Genomic DNA, 12,268 nt, shown 5'->3' with positions numbered 1-12,268 from the left:
AACAGAGTAAAAGAAGCAGTTAGAGGCAAAAAGGCATATAAAAATTGGAAGTCAAATCCTACTGAGGAAAATGGAAAGAAGAATAAACTCTGGTAAGTCAAGTGTAAAAGTATAATTAGGCAGACCAAAAAAGAATTTGAAGAGCAACTAGCAAAAGACTCAAAAACTAACAGCAAAGAATGTTTTAAGTACATCAGAAACAGTAAGCCTGCCAAACAATCAGTAGGGCAAATGGGTAATCAAGGTGCTTAAGGAGCACTCAAGGAAGACAAGGCCATTGTAAAGAAGTTAAATGAATTCTTTGCATCAGTCTTCACTGCAGGGGATGTGAGGGAGTTTCCCACACTTGAAACATTCCTTTTAGGTGACTGATCTGAGATGTTATTCCAGATTGAGGTGTCTGTAGAGGAGGTTTGGGAACAAATTGGTATATTAAACAGTAATAAGTCACCAGAACCAGATGGTATTCACCCAAGAGTTTTGAAGGAACTCAAATATGAAATTGCAAAAATACTAACTTTGACAAGGTCCCTCACCAAAGGCTCTTAAGCAAAGTAAGCAGTCATGGGATAAGAGGGAAGCTCCTGTCATGGATCAGTAACTGGTTAAAAGACAGGAAACTGACAGGGTAGGAATAAATGGCCAGTTTTCAGAATGGAGAGAGGTAAATAGCTTTGTCCCCCACAGATCTGTACTGGGACCGTTGCTGTTCAACATATTCATAAATGATCTGGAAAAAGGGGTAAACAGTGAGGTGGCAAAGTTTGCAGACAATACAGAAGTACACAAGATACTTAAATCCAAAGCTGAGGCAAAGAGATACAAAGGGATCTCACAAAATTGCTTGAATGGGCAACAAAATGGCAGATAAAATTTAATGTTGACAAATGCAAAGTAAATATAATCCCAACTATGCGTACAAAATTATGGGATCTAAATTATCTGTTACCACTCAAGAAAGAGATATTGGAGTCGTTGTGGATAGTTTTCTGAAAACATCTGCTCAATGTGCAGCAGCAGTCAAAAAGCTAACAATTTTAGGAGCTGTTAGGAAAGGGGTAGATCAGGGTTTCTCAAACAGGGGTCACCGCTTCCATAGGGAAAGCCCCTGGCGGGCCAGGCCGGTGTGTTTACCTGCCCCATCAGCAGGTCTGGCCGATCTCGGCTCCCACTGGCTGTGGATCGCTGCTCCGGGCCAATGGGAGATGCCGAGCATGTGAACAGCATCTCCCATTGGTCCGAAGCAGAAATCCGCGGTGCTCAGCATCTCCCATTGGCCCGGAGCAGCGATCCACAGCCATTGGGAGCTGAGATCGGCCGGACCTACGGACGGGGCAGGTAAACACACCGGCCTGGCCCGCCAGGGGCTTTCCCTACAGAAGCGGCGATCCCTGTTTTTGAGAAACCCTGAGGTAGATGAGAAGACAGTAAATATTATGCCACTATAGAAATCCATGGTACATCCACACCTTGAATACTGCATGCAATTCAGGTCACCTCATCTCCAAAAATATATATTTAGAAATGGAAAAGGTACCAAGACGTGCAGCAAAAATGATTAAGGGTATGGGAACAGCTTCCATCTGAGGAGAGATTAAAAAAACTAGCACTATTCAGTTTGGAAAAGAGATGACTAAGGAGGGGATATGACAGAGGTCTATGCAATCATGAGTAGCATGAAGAAAGTGAGTAAGGGATCATTTACTCCTTCATGTAACGCAAGAACCGGGGGTCACCCAGTGAAATTAATAGGCAGCAGGTTTAATACAAATACGAGGAAGTATTTTTTCCACACAATGCACAGCTAACCTATGGAACTCATTGCAATGGGATGTTGTAAAGGTCAAACTATAACTGGTTTCATAAAACAATTAGTTAAGGTCATGGATGATAGGTCCATCAATGATTATTAGCCAGGATGGTCACAGATACAACCCCATGCTCTGGGTGTCCTTAAGCCTCTGACTGTCAAATGATGGGAGTGGACGACAAGGGATGGATCACTTGGTGATTGCCCTGTTCTGTTCATTCCCGCTGAAACTTCTGGCATTGGCCACTGTCGGAAGACAGGATAGTGGGCTAGACTCAGTATGGCTGAGCCAAAACCCTGACATTTTAAACGTATCCCTCTTGCAAGGCTGGTATATGGCCTTATGGCTCATATTGTGTCCCTCTGGTGCATTGGCTGGTCACCAAGTACCCACAGGTACCACCTGAAACAGCGATCCATACTTCCACCAGTGATGAATACTCTAGGTGTCTGTTTTGTCTCAGTGAGGGACACGTCACTGACAAATGTTTAATCTGTCTCTCCTTTTCCAAAAGAATGCAGAAATGCCTGATAGCCCTTCTCAAGCTTTCTTCTGGCGCTATCAAAAAGGGCCTCTTCAGAGCCTGAAGCTAAAAATCCTGTCAAGCTGGCTCATTTGCTCTTGGCTAGTGTTCTGGTGAGATGCAGCTGTACTCAAAGGTCCTATGTTATTCTTCATCAAAGACATTGAACCTCTTGGCCACTGAGTCTACGCCCAGGGGTAGGAAGGAGCAGAGTTCCCAGGGTAAGCATAGGCAAAGGTCACCCTCCCTGGTGCCTAGTAAGAAGAGCCATGTCTCTGTGTTGGCTCATGCCCCTCAATGGAAAAGCAGTTTACGGCTCTGATTGGATCCCTCTGATGTATTAACTGGTCACAGAGTACCTATGGTCCATATTTTCCCCAGTAACAATGCCTCAGTACCAATGTCAATACTGTAACACATGACAGCAATCCTCTCTGAGCCCATGACTCGGCCATCGACCTTCATGGTGCAGATGTGTCTGGTGCAGACTTTCTCAGTACTGAAGATGTTTCCTGTACTGAGTCATCTTATAGTGATGACACAGCTAAAGTCACCCTGCTATCCTCATCTGCCATTTTAAGTGCTTCTGTCTCTGGACTGATGAGTTCTGAAATTGAAACACTGACTGGGTTTTGGGAGGGCCCTAAGACACCTGAATAGTGCAACTTCATTATTTGAGTGTTCATTTTCTTCCATCTCTTCAAAACATAGTAGGGAGATATCTGCCACCCATATACTTTGTTCTCATGGGAGTTGTACTGATCTGATAGGGAGCCCAGGGATCATCTTTCCAAGCACCTGTGGGAAACATTCTTTTTGGTTTCTACCCCCATGTCCTGCAGCCCTGTAGTATTACAGCATGCAATCTTGGCCATTTTGGGCTCTCATCTAGGAAATCTTCCTTTACTGCTCTCTCCTTCCAGAGTTAGATCTTCCTCCACTCCACTGGCTGCCTGAACAGTGTGCTATTCTGCACTTGTCAGCTTTCCCCCAGCCCTTGGTTTAAAAAATCCACTACAGCCTTTTTAATTTTACATGCCAGCATGTCTGGTTCCATTTTGGTTTATGTGGAGCCAATCTCTCCTCTATAGGATACTCCTTCCCCAAAATGTTCCCCAGTTCTTAATAAACCTAAATCCCTCCTCCTTGCGCCATCATCTCATTCATGCATTGAGACCTTTCAGTCCTGCCTGTCTTAATGGCCCTGCATGTGGAAATGGAAGCAATTCAGAAAATGCCACCGTAGTGGTCCTGGACTTTGATCTGTTACCTAGCAGCCTAAATTTGGTCTCCAATACCTCTTTCCCAAGTCATTGATACTTATTTGTAGCATAACCACCAGTTCCTCCCCAGTGCTACCTATAGGTCTGTCTTAATATCTCGTGAGATCTGCTATCTTTACATCCAGCTGGAAGTTTACCATGTGGTTCTCCTGGTTATCATAAACCCAACCATCTATGTTTCTAGCAATCAAATCCCCACTGCTATTGCCTGTCTTTTCCTAGTAAGTCCCTGCTCCCCGGAGGGATATCCTCCGTGCAAGAGGATATCATGACATCATCCGGAAGGTGGGTCCCAATTAGGGATTGTTTCCTTCGACTCCAGCTTGATGCTCTCCTGCCCCAAGACTTTCATCCTTCTTAACAGCACAGGGGCTGTTGGACAGGAGGTGGGACCGCTCTACTTTGTCTCTAAAAGTCTCTTCTCTGTACCCCACTGTCTCTCATTGTCCTCCAGTTCAGCCACTCTGGCCTCAAGAGCCTGTACTCTGTCTCTGAGGGCCGTGAATTGCTCGCACTGCATGTGTTCATACACCACCTGCTCCCAAGGCAGGTAGTCATACATGTTGCACTCGGTGCGATAAATGGGGTAGCCCCCACTCTGCTGCCGATCTTCTACTGATGGTGTTGGGTTTTTTTGTTTTTTTTTTGTTTTTTTTTTTACTCTTGTGGCTTTTTTTTTATGTAGCCTACATTTGGGGTATGTTTGTTAGGTGTATTGGGTTTTTTTCTGTTTCTTCTGTCAGTTACTTTTCTTGGGGATGTGGTGCCTTTCTAATTGTTATCCTTTGGCCTTCTCTTTTTGCAGCCAAACTTTCCTTATGTTGGTAGCTCACTCAATTGCTGTGCTTTCTCATGGGCTCTCAGCTTAAGAAGGGGCTCTTGCAGGAGGCCTCTAAATTTATGCCTGTGGCTAGGCTACACACACTTCCCACGTCCTATTGATAATTGGATGCTGACCTCTGCGAGCTATCCCTGTGATCAAGGATAATCACTAATAGGTGATTATTCAGATGCCACAGTGACGAACACCTCCAATGGGGCTGTGAGTCACAAGTACAGTGTGTCTGATCAATCCTCCTCGAATTGCATAACCCAGAACTAGACACAGTACTCTAGCAGTGGTTGCACCAGTGCCAAATACAGAGGTAATATTATCTCTCTACGCCTACTTGAGATACCCCTAGTTATGCATCCAAGGATCCCTTTAGTCCATAGCATCACACTGGAATCTCATGTTCAGCTGATTATCCTGCCCCCCAAAATCCTTTTCAGAGTAACTGCTTCTCGGACTAGTGTCCCCCCCCCATCTTGTTAGTATGGCCTGCGTTCTTTGTTCCTGGATGTATACATTTACGTTTAGCTGTATTACGTTGCCCATACTGTGTATACATTGTCTTCTATCACTAAACTACAGCTATTTAAATTACCCACATTGAATATACTGTAAATGTATGAGAACCTTAACTCTTGTATTTCCTGACTCCTTTGTTTTTCAGTTTGTAATCTTCATCTTTGCTTCTCATAATTGATGCATTTATTATAGTGAATGCACAATTCCACTAGAATGTGCAACCTAACGTTTTACTTTATATTTAATTTTTTCAGCTCTCTTCCAGAACTACTTGAAAAGAAAAGGCTCATCGATCTTCATACAAATGTTGCAACTGCTGTCCTGGAGCATATAAAGGTATCTCCGCTGTCTGTTACAAAAAATATAGAACTCCTTTATAAGTCAGCTTATCTCTGTCAAACCACAATGCGCTTGACATTACTTAAAACTGGAGAAATAGATCAGAATGGCATGTCTTTTCAAAAATAATACCTTGGAAAGAGCTGCACATCATATGATATCATTTGGTCTAGCAAGATATAACAGTGGGAGGAACTTTAATTTCAGTGTGTATGCACAACAGGGTGAAATAAATGTATTATGGCAACCTTGGGTCAAAATTGCTCACAGATTTAGTTCATTTATATGTGATGGCTAAGTTCGAGTGTTAAAATTTTAATGTGGGATGAAGCTGTGACGTTGATTTTATGAAAATCTATATGATTTTGCAAAAATATGCTAATGAGTGAATATAATGTAACTGGAATATGCTTCATGCAAAAGGTCTCTTGTAAGGTATCATTACAAAGCTTATAATCTACTGAGTGTGGTCATCCTATTTGTATAAATGTATCACTCTTGTATCTGAAACTAGAAATATGAAATATAATTCTGAGGTCCTACTGTAGTTATGCAAAGTGTGGGCCATTAATGGTGGTTTGGAATCTTGATGGCTCCCATCAACCAGAACAATTGACTGTGGATGGCTCTGTTTGCTTGCAGGCCTTCCTATATGTCAGGCTGGGAGGCATGAGGGCTTGAAGTCTTACAGTGACATGTGATCATGTCACCTGAACTTAAATCCATCTTTAACCTGGTGCTTTTCCATTTAGAAGAAGGGGTGGGAACCCAGAGAGGGATAAAGAATTCCCGCCTTATGCAAAAGATATATAAGGGAGTGGAACAGAACAAAGGAGGCTGCAATCATGAGAAATCCCCTAGCTTCCACCCAAGCTGGTACAAGGGCTGTACCAGGGGAAAGGATTGTGTCCAGACTAGGAAGGCATCTAGTCTGTGATAAAAGCTTATTGAAACCTCTCTGAGGATGAGATTTTATCTGTATTCAGCTTTCTTATTGTATTAGGTTTAGACTTGCATGTTTAATTTTGCTTGGTAATTCACTTTGTTCTGTCTGTTATTACTTGGAACCACTTAAATCCTACTTTTTGTATTTAATAAAATCACTTTTTACTTATTAATTAACCCAGAGTATGTATTAATACCTTGGGGGGGAGCAAACAGCTGTGCATATCTCTCTATCAGTGTTATAGAGGGCGAACAATTTATGAATTTACCCTGTATAAGCTTTATACAGGGTAAAACGGATTTATTTGGGATTTGAACCCCATTGGGAGTTGGGCATCTGAGCGTTTGAGACAGGAACACTTCTTAAGCTGTTTTCGGTTAAGCCTGCAGCTTTTGGGGGACATGGTTCAGACCTGGGTCTGGGTTTGTAGCAGGCTAGTGTGTCTGGCTCAAACAGGCGAGGTTCTGGAGTCCCAAGCCTGCAGGGAAAACAGGCTTAGAGGTAGTCCCAGCACATCAGTTGGCAGTCCCCAAGGGGGTTTCTGTGATCCAACCTGTCACAGTGGCGTAGTGGAGCAGGATGTTTGCACAGCTGATTGCTTTAAGATACTGGTAGTGATTTTAAGTGAGTTTTAAGTTTGGTGGCTGGAGAACAGACAAAGTGGTTACTGGTTTATTTTCTGTTTGCTTATTTCGGGTAAGGGAAATAGGGACAGAAAAGGAAGCAAAATAAGTAAGGGAAAATCGGAAGAAGCACAAGTTGCAAATTGCCCAGAAAGGCTGAACACTGGGCACTGGGAAAGTCTGTTAACTAAGAAGCCCCTGAACTGAGTGCATCTGTTTGTGAACTGCAGACAGATGTGGCCCAACCTCTGTGTCTGTGCTGAAGCTGACTGGAGTGTCTAACTTAGCAAGACAGTAGTGGAGGGGTGCCTGTCCTGGCAGGAGGGGATTCTCTGTGGTATCCCAGCTCATCGAGTGACAGTCTCAAGGGAAGACAAGTGGAAATTGATGTGCGGTTTGCCCCGGGAAAAGGCTGCCCTGGAAAAAGAAAAGGCTGCCCACTAGCAAACTGTGAACTTAAAAGACAAAGCAAATTAAGACCCAGAAGCACAAACTGGCTGTAATGGAGTGGAAGAGGTTCCCAGAGACATGTATCCTGAAGCTGGAAGTTGGAGTCCTGGTGACTGCTGTGGTGGGAACAGACTCCATGGAGACTGTAGATGGAAGCAAGCCCAACCTGAGTGAAATGGGGGGAGCGGGATTTTGCTGGCCAGTGAAGGGTCTGTCATAGCTGGTAGCTGTGAGCCCACAGCTGGATCAGGATCTCCTTCCTTTTGGGTGGACACAGGAGTGTCTGCCCCAGAGGGGAGCCCAAAGAAGAATTGTAGGTATACTGCCTGTGCCATGGACAGTGCCCAGGTCTCTGTCTCAAACAAGGCAGGGCTCTGAAGTCCCAAGCTGACAGGGAAAATGGGCTCACAAGTAGTCTCAGCACATCAGTTGGCAGTCCCAAGGGGGTTTCTGTGATCCAACCTGTCACAGAAGCCCATTAAAATGATATTTTAAAGCATATATTTGCTATGCTTTAGTTAGGCTAAGATTAGGTCATTAGTTAATGGTTTAAATATTTTTCTCAAAAAAATGTATATCATGGACTTGTATTAGTAATCTGAAAGTGCTGATATGAAAAAAGTTTATGACTGTATGGTAAACTGACCCATGGGGAGGTGGTAAGGAAGGATGGTCTTTTGTGGTTAAGGTATAGACCAGGGCATCAGGAAACTGGTTGTATTCCTGTTTCTGCCGTAGACTTGCTGGCTGAATCACTTGGTTCCTGATCCTATGACATCTAGGGTGACCAGACAGCAAATGTGGAAAAATTGAGACGGGGGATGGGGGGGTAATAGGAGCCTATATAACAAAAAGACCCAAAAATCGGGACTGTCCCTGTAAAATCGGGACATCTGGTCACCCTAATGACAACTGACTGGACAGACCCTTGTGCCTGCATGGAGTCTGAGTGAAGTCAGTAAGGTTCCATGAGGGGGCAGCAGTTTCTTAGACACTTCAGAAAATTTTACCCCATACTACTTAGCTGCCTCACAAGGGGTAGGATGTTTTGAGGCTTTATTCCACTAACATTTGTCAAGTGTTTTGAGCTCTTCAGTGCAAGATGATATTCAAGTTATATTAAACATCATGTCTATGAATGAGTTACAGTTATCACTAGGTTGATTTTTGTTTTGAATCTTAATGTTTCCTTGAATTTGGTTCAGCTACCAGGTGACCTGTAGTATGTTTTCTTGCAATAGTTGGCATGGAGTCTGGCATGCCAGCTTTCATACTCGGTAATTGAAAGGCAGTACAGTAGTTCCATAGAAAATGACAGTTGGCAGTGTCGACTTTTTATATGATAGTCTTGTCAGTAACCTCCTTTTTCTTGGAAAGATAATTGAGAAGGTGGTGGCAAGCCAGCTCTAGCAGCATTTTACATCTTCTACTTCTTTAGACATCAACCAGCTTTCAGACAGGGATGTAGAATGGAAATAACATTAGTCTCTGTTGACTCTCCCCTCATGGTATTGGACAGAAGTCACATGTTCTTGCTAATTCTCCATTAGGTGCTGGTGACTTATCAGGAGTCGGGAATTACCTTAGGGTGGTCCCCCTCTCTCTTCCTGTTGGAAAGTTCCCAGAGAATGATGATGGATGACTTATTTTCCTTTTAGATGGTTCTCAGATGTGAACCATCTAAAAGGTTCAAGAAGCTCAGTCTTCAAGAAGCTCAGTCTTCTTTCTGCCTTATTGTGTATGCGCAGCTGCTGGAGAAAATCATGAAACAAAAGACATACAATATCAATCTGCTGATGACACTTCTTTCTGTGTGTCCTTTTTGTTAGATCCAGAAGGAGCCATTTCCTTGCTCTCCAAATAATTGGCAGAGAGAAAGGCCTGGGTTAAGTTTGACTATCCTAAACCAAATCAAAATAAGATGCAGGTGATAGAGGTTGGTCTCTGGAATTCACCTAAATCTAAGTCTGGTGACATAGAGTGATAGATGGTATTTCTATAACTGTGAGTTCTCTTTTTCCCAATCACTTTTCTATGAACAATGCCTTTTTAGTTTCTGTCCTTTTAAAGTTATGGTACATAAAGGTGGGAGTGTTAGGGTATTAGCCCTCTGGGAAATGTTTCGTCTTTAATAAAATTCTCAGTGCACCTAGATACCTTGGTGGTGGGCTCTGTATAAATTATAATAAATGAAATAATAAACCAGGAAGTACCAAAGATTTCAGAACAGGGCAGGAAGTAGAGAATTGTTTCTCTGGTGAATGTACCCTGTAGCCAGGTTAGTGAGGCAATTCAGCGCATACATCTGTGCTCTACTCAATTTGTTCTACAAATTCACTTCTAAAATGAGCTAGAACAATATTTACATTTTAATAATAGATACATTTGTCCATTTTGTCCATTAGTTTTTCAGCTTCAATCTACTGTAAATATTTATTTAAATGTTTTTATTTCTTATGAAAATCAGTGTGAAAATTCCTGAGTAACTATTGTGAGCTACAGATTTCTGACAGTACATTTTGTTTGCTAGTATACTTCAGGAGTTTAATTTTTATATTTAGTGTTCATGATTTTGTCGTCCAGTTACAGCTGCTTTCTCCATTGCCTTGGATCATTTTCTATGACACACCAAGAGGAAACCAGAAATTAATCACCTGCTCTGGTGTCCTGGCAGTTTTCTGGCATATCTGTTTATAATATAGTTGGAAAGAATGCACCAGTTCTTCACAAAGTAGACTAGAAAATATTTATCGCTGAAGGTTTGAACAAATGAAGACTTGTTTTACATTGATTGTTTTTGCTTTTAGGAGGCTGGTGACTTAAGGAATGTAGCCCGAAGCTAATAGTGTTAAGAATAAAATTATGGATTTGCTCTTACTTAGTATTCTGGGAATTTTATGTAAAGCTGTATTTTATACCTATGTGTGACAATATTAATGTATTTTTATTCTGAATACTAGAACAGGGATTCTCAAACTAGGGCCACCGCTAGTTCAGGGAATGCCCCTGGTGGGCCAGGCCGGTTTGTTTACCTGCTGCATCTGCAGGTTTGGCCAATCGGAGCTCCCAGTGACCATGGTTCACTGCTCCAGGCCAATGAGGGCTGCGGGAAGCAGCAACCAGTATGTCCCGCGCTGCTTCCTGCAGCTCCCATTGGCCTGGAGCGGTGAACCGCGGCCACTGGGAGCTGCGATCGGCCGAACCTGTGGATGCAGCAGGTAAACAAACCAGCCCGGCCCACCAGGAGCTTTCCCTGAACAAGCGGCGGCCCTAGTTTGAGAACCACTGTACTAGAACATATTAAATTGCTACTTGAAAACAAAATGTAGCCACCCATGATGCTTTACTAATGTGTTAATGTGAGGACATATCTTAGAATCACTTTCTACATGTTAACTTCAATGGGGGAGTTTGTCTATGGATTGATAGTAGAATGTGGCCCTTAGCCTGTAAAACTATTCTCACTCCTTTCTTACTCCACTGTACACAATAAAGCTTTTTCACTATTCTAAGACAAGTTAAAAATTTTTTTACCTCACCAGCCAAAAAAGTACAATCACTAAAACCCCTTAAAATTATTAGTAATCATAACTGGCTATATCTATATAGAAGATATTGACCAATGCCAACTGATTTACTTCCTTAAAGTCACAGCTTTTCTTGGCATTAATCCACTGCACTTAGCATATATCATTATTCATGGATCTTTCTATACGATTCAGGAGAACGGAGGCAGAATCTTTTGTCTATCTCACTCCTCTATCAAGAAAAATTCCTTCTGCTGGCATGTTTTCAGAACTGACCACCCACTCTTCAGTATCTTTGACTTCATGAAGGGAGCTGCTATTTCCTATTGCTTTTCTGTTAGTCTTTAGCAAGGAATTCTTTCCCCTGGGAAATTTGTTTCCTGTTAGTTTTCTTTTCTCGTTGAAAATTTTCTCCTTCTCTCCCTCAGTGGGCCCTTTCTCCAAGCCTTTTAATTAACTGAATGGCCCCATTGGCAAAATCAAATGGTTCCTGCACCAGTTTCCACACTTGAGGGAATTTTGCAGGTGTTTGGGAGTGCAGTGTGTGGGATAGGTTGCATGAACGCCAAAAGTTTCCCCCAATATCAGTCACAGAGAAGTAGTTCCAGCTCATGGCAGCCTACTCTTAAAGATGATTTGTTAAAATTTCCAAGATTTTTAAATATATAAAAAAGCACAGTAATGTAAAGTGTGCAGATATAATTTCAGTACAAAGCCCATATCTGAATTGACAACCAGAAGCTGCTTCTACAGTGCATCAATACTTTATTGCATGAGAGAGAATCAAGAGAAAAAAGTTACTGCAAAACAGAATTGATTATCTTGAGAATTTTTACCACTGTTCCAGTGTGCATATTATTGGATATACATACAGGTAAATAAGAGATGAAATATATTTTGTTATATTAAAGAAACCTTAGCTTCTCCTCTGCTCTGATAATGGAAAAGGGGTGAGAGAGTCCTAACTGGGAGAAGACCCAAGCCAATCCTATTGAAGTGCCTCTGCTTTCTGGCGGGGGGGGGGGGGGTGGTAATCCGCCTCCAAAGAGAGAAAAGAACTCTCCTGTTTCAGGATTTCTCTTGCTAGAAAATGGAAGCATCTGTGAGAAACTACTAAGCTATCAAGTCTGCTATGCCTTATTGTAACCTACTTGTTCACATGTAAATCTATGAAGAAAGATTTCTCTTATAATGAATGAAATTTATAAAAGCTAAAGTTTTCTTCATGTACAAAATCCATGTGAACAATCCCATCCAACAACTTTCACCACAAAAGTAACTAATAGTTTTAGTTGTTCTCTGATATGAGGAAGGAATTAATGAAAAATTTTAAAAATTGCTTTCTTCAATTAATATGCCCCACAACTCACTCCCAACTGGCTCTGTGCATGTTTCTGAATGGTTTAAATGGTTTA

At 42.2% G+C, this 12,268-nt stretch overlaps 1 protein-coding gene across 5 annotated transcripts in view; it reads left to right on the top strand.

Moving 5' to 3' along the window:
- The window catches only part of SCFD1 (sec1 family domain containing 1), a 133,756-nt gene that overhangs the window by 47,375 nt on the left and 74,113 nt on the right, over positions 1-12,268 (top strand). For all 5 annotated transcript variants that reach the window (XR_005597882.1, XM_039536361.1, XM_039536363.1 and 2 more), the window contains exon 14: positions 5,223-5,304. Coding sequence is in view for 4 of the 5 variants with exons in the window: in XM_039536361.1 (XP_039392295.1) it covers positions 5,223-5,304 (82 nt within the window). In the remaining variant the exon portion in view is untranslated. The remainder of the gene's footprint in view (positions 1-5,222; positions 5,305-12,268) is intronic.

This window comes from Mauremys reevesii, linkage group 4 (genome assembly GCF_016161935.1).
Source record: "Mauremys reevesii isolate NIE-2019 linkage group 4, ASM1616193v1, whole genome shotgun sequence".
Lineage (NCBI taxonomy): Eukaryota > Metazoa > Chordata > Testudines > Geoemydidae > Mauremys > Mauremys reevesii.
The sequence above is the reverse complement of the archived record's forward strand: the minus strand, read 5'-3'. Positions and strand labels throughout refer to the sequence as shown.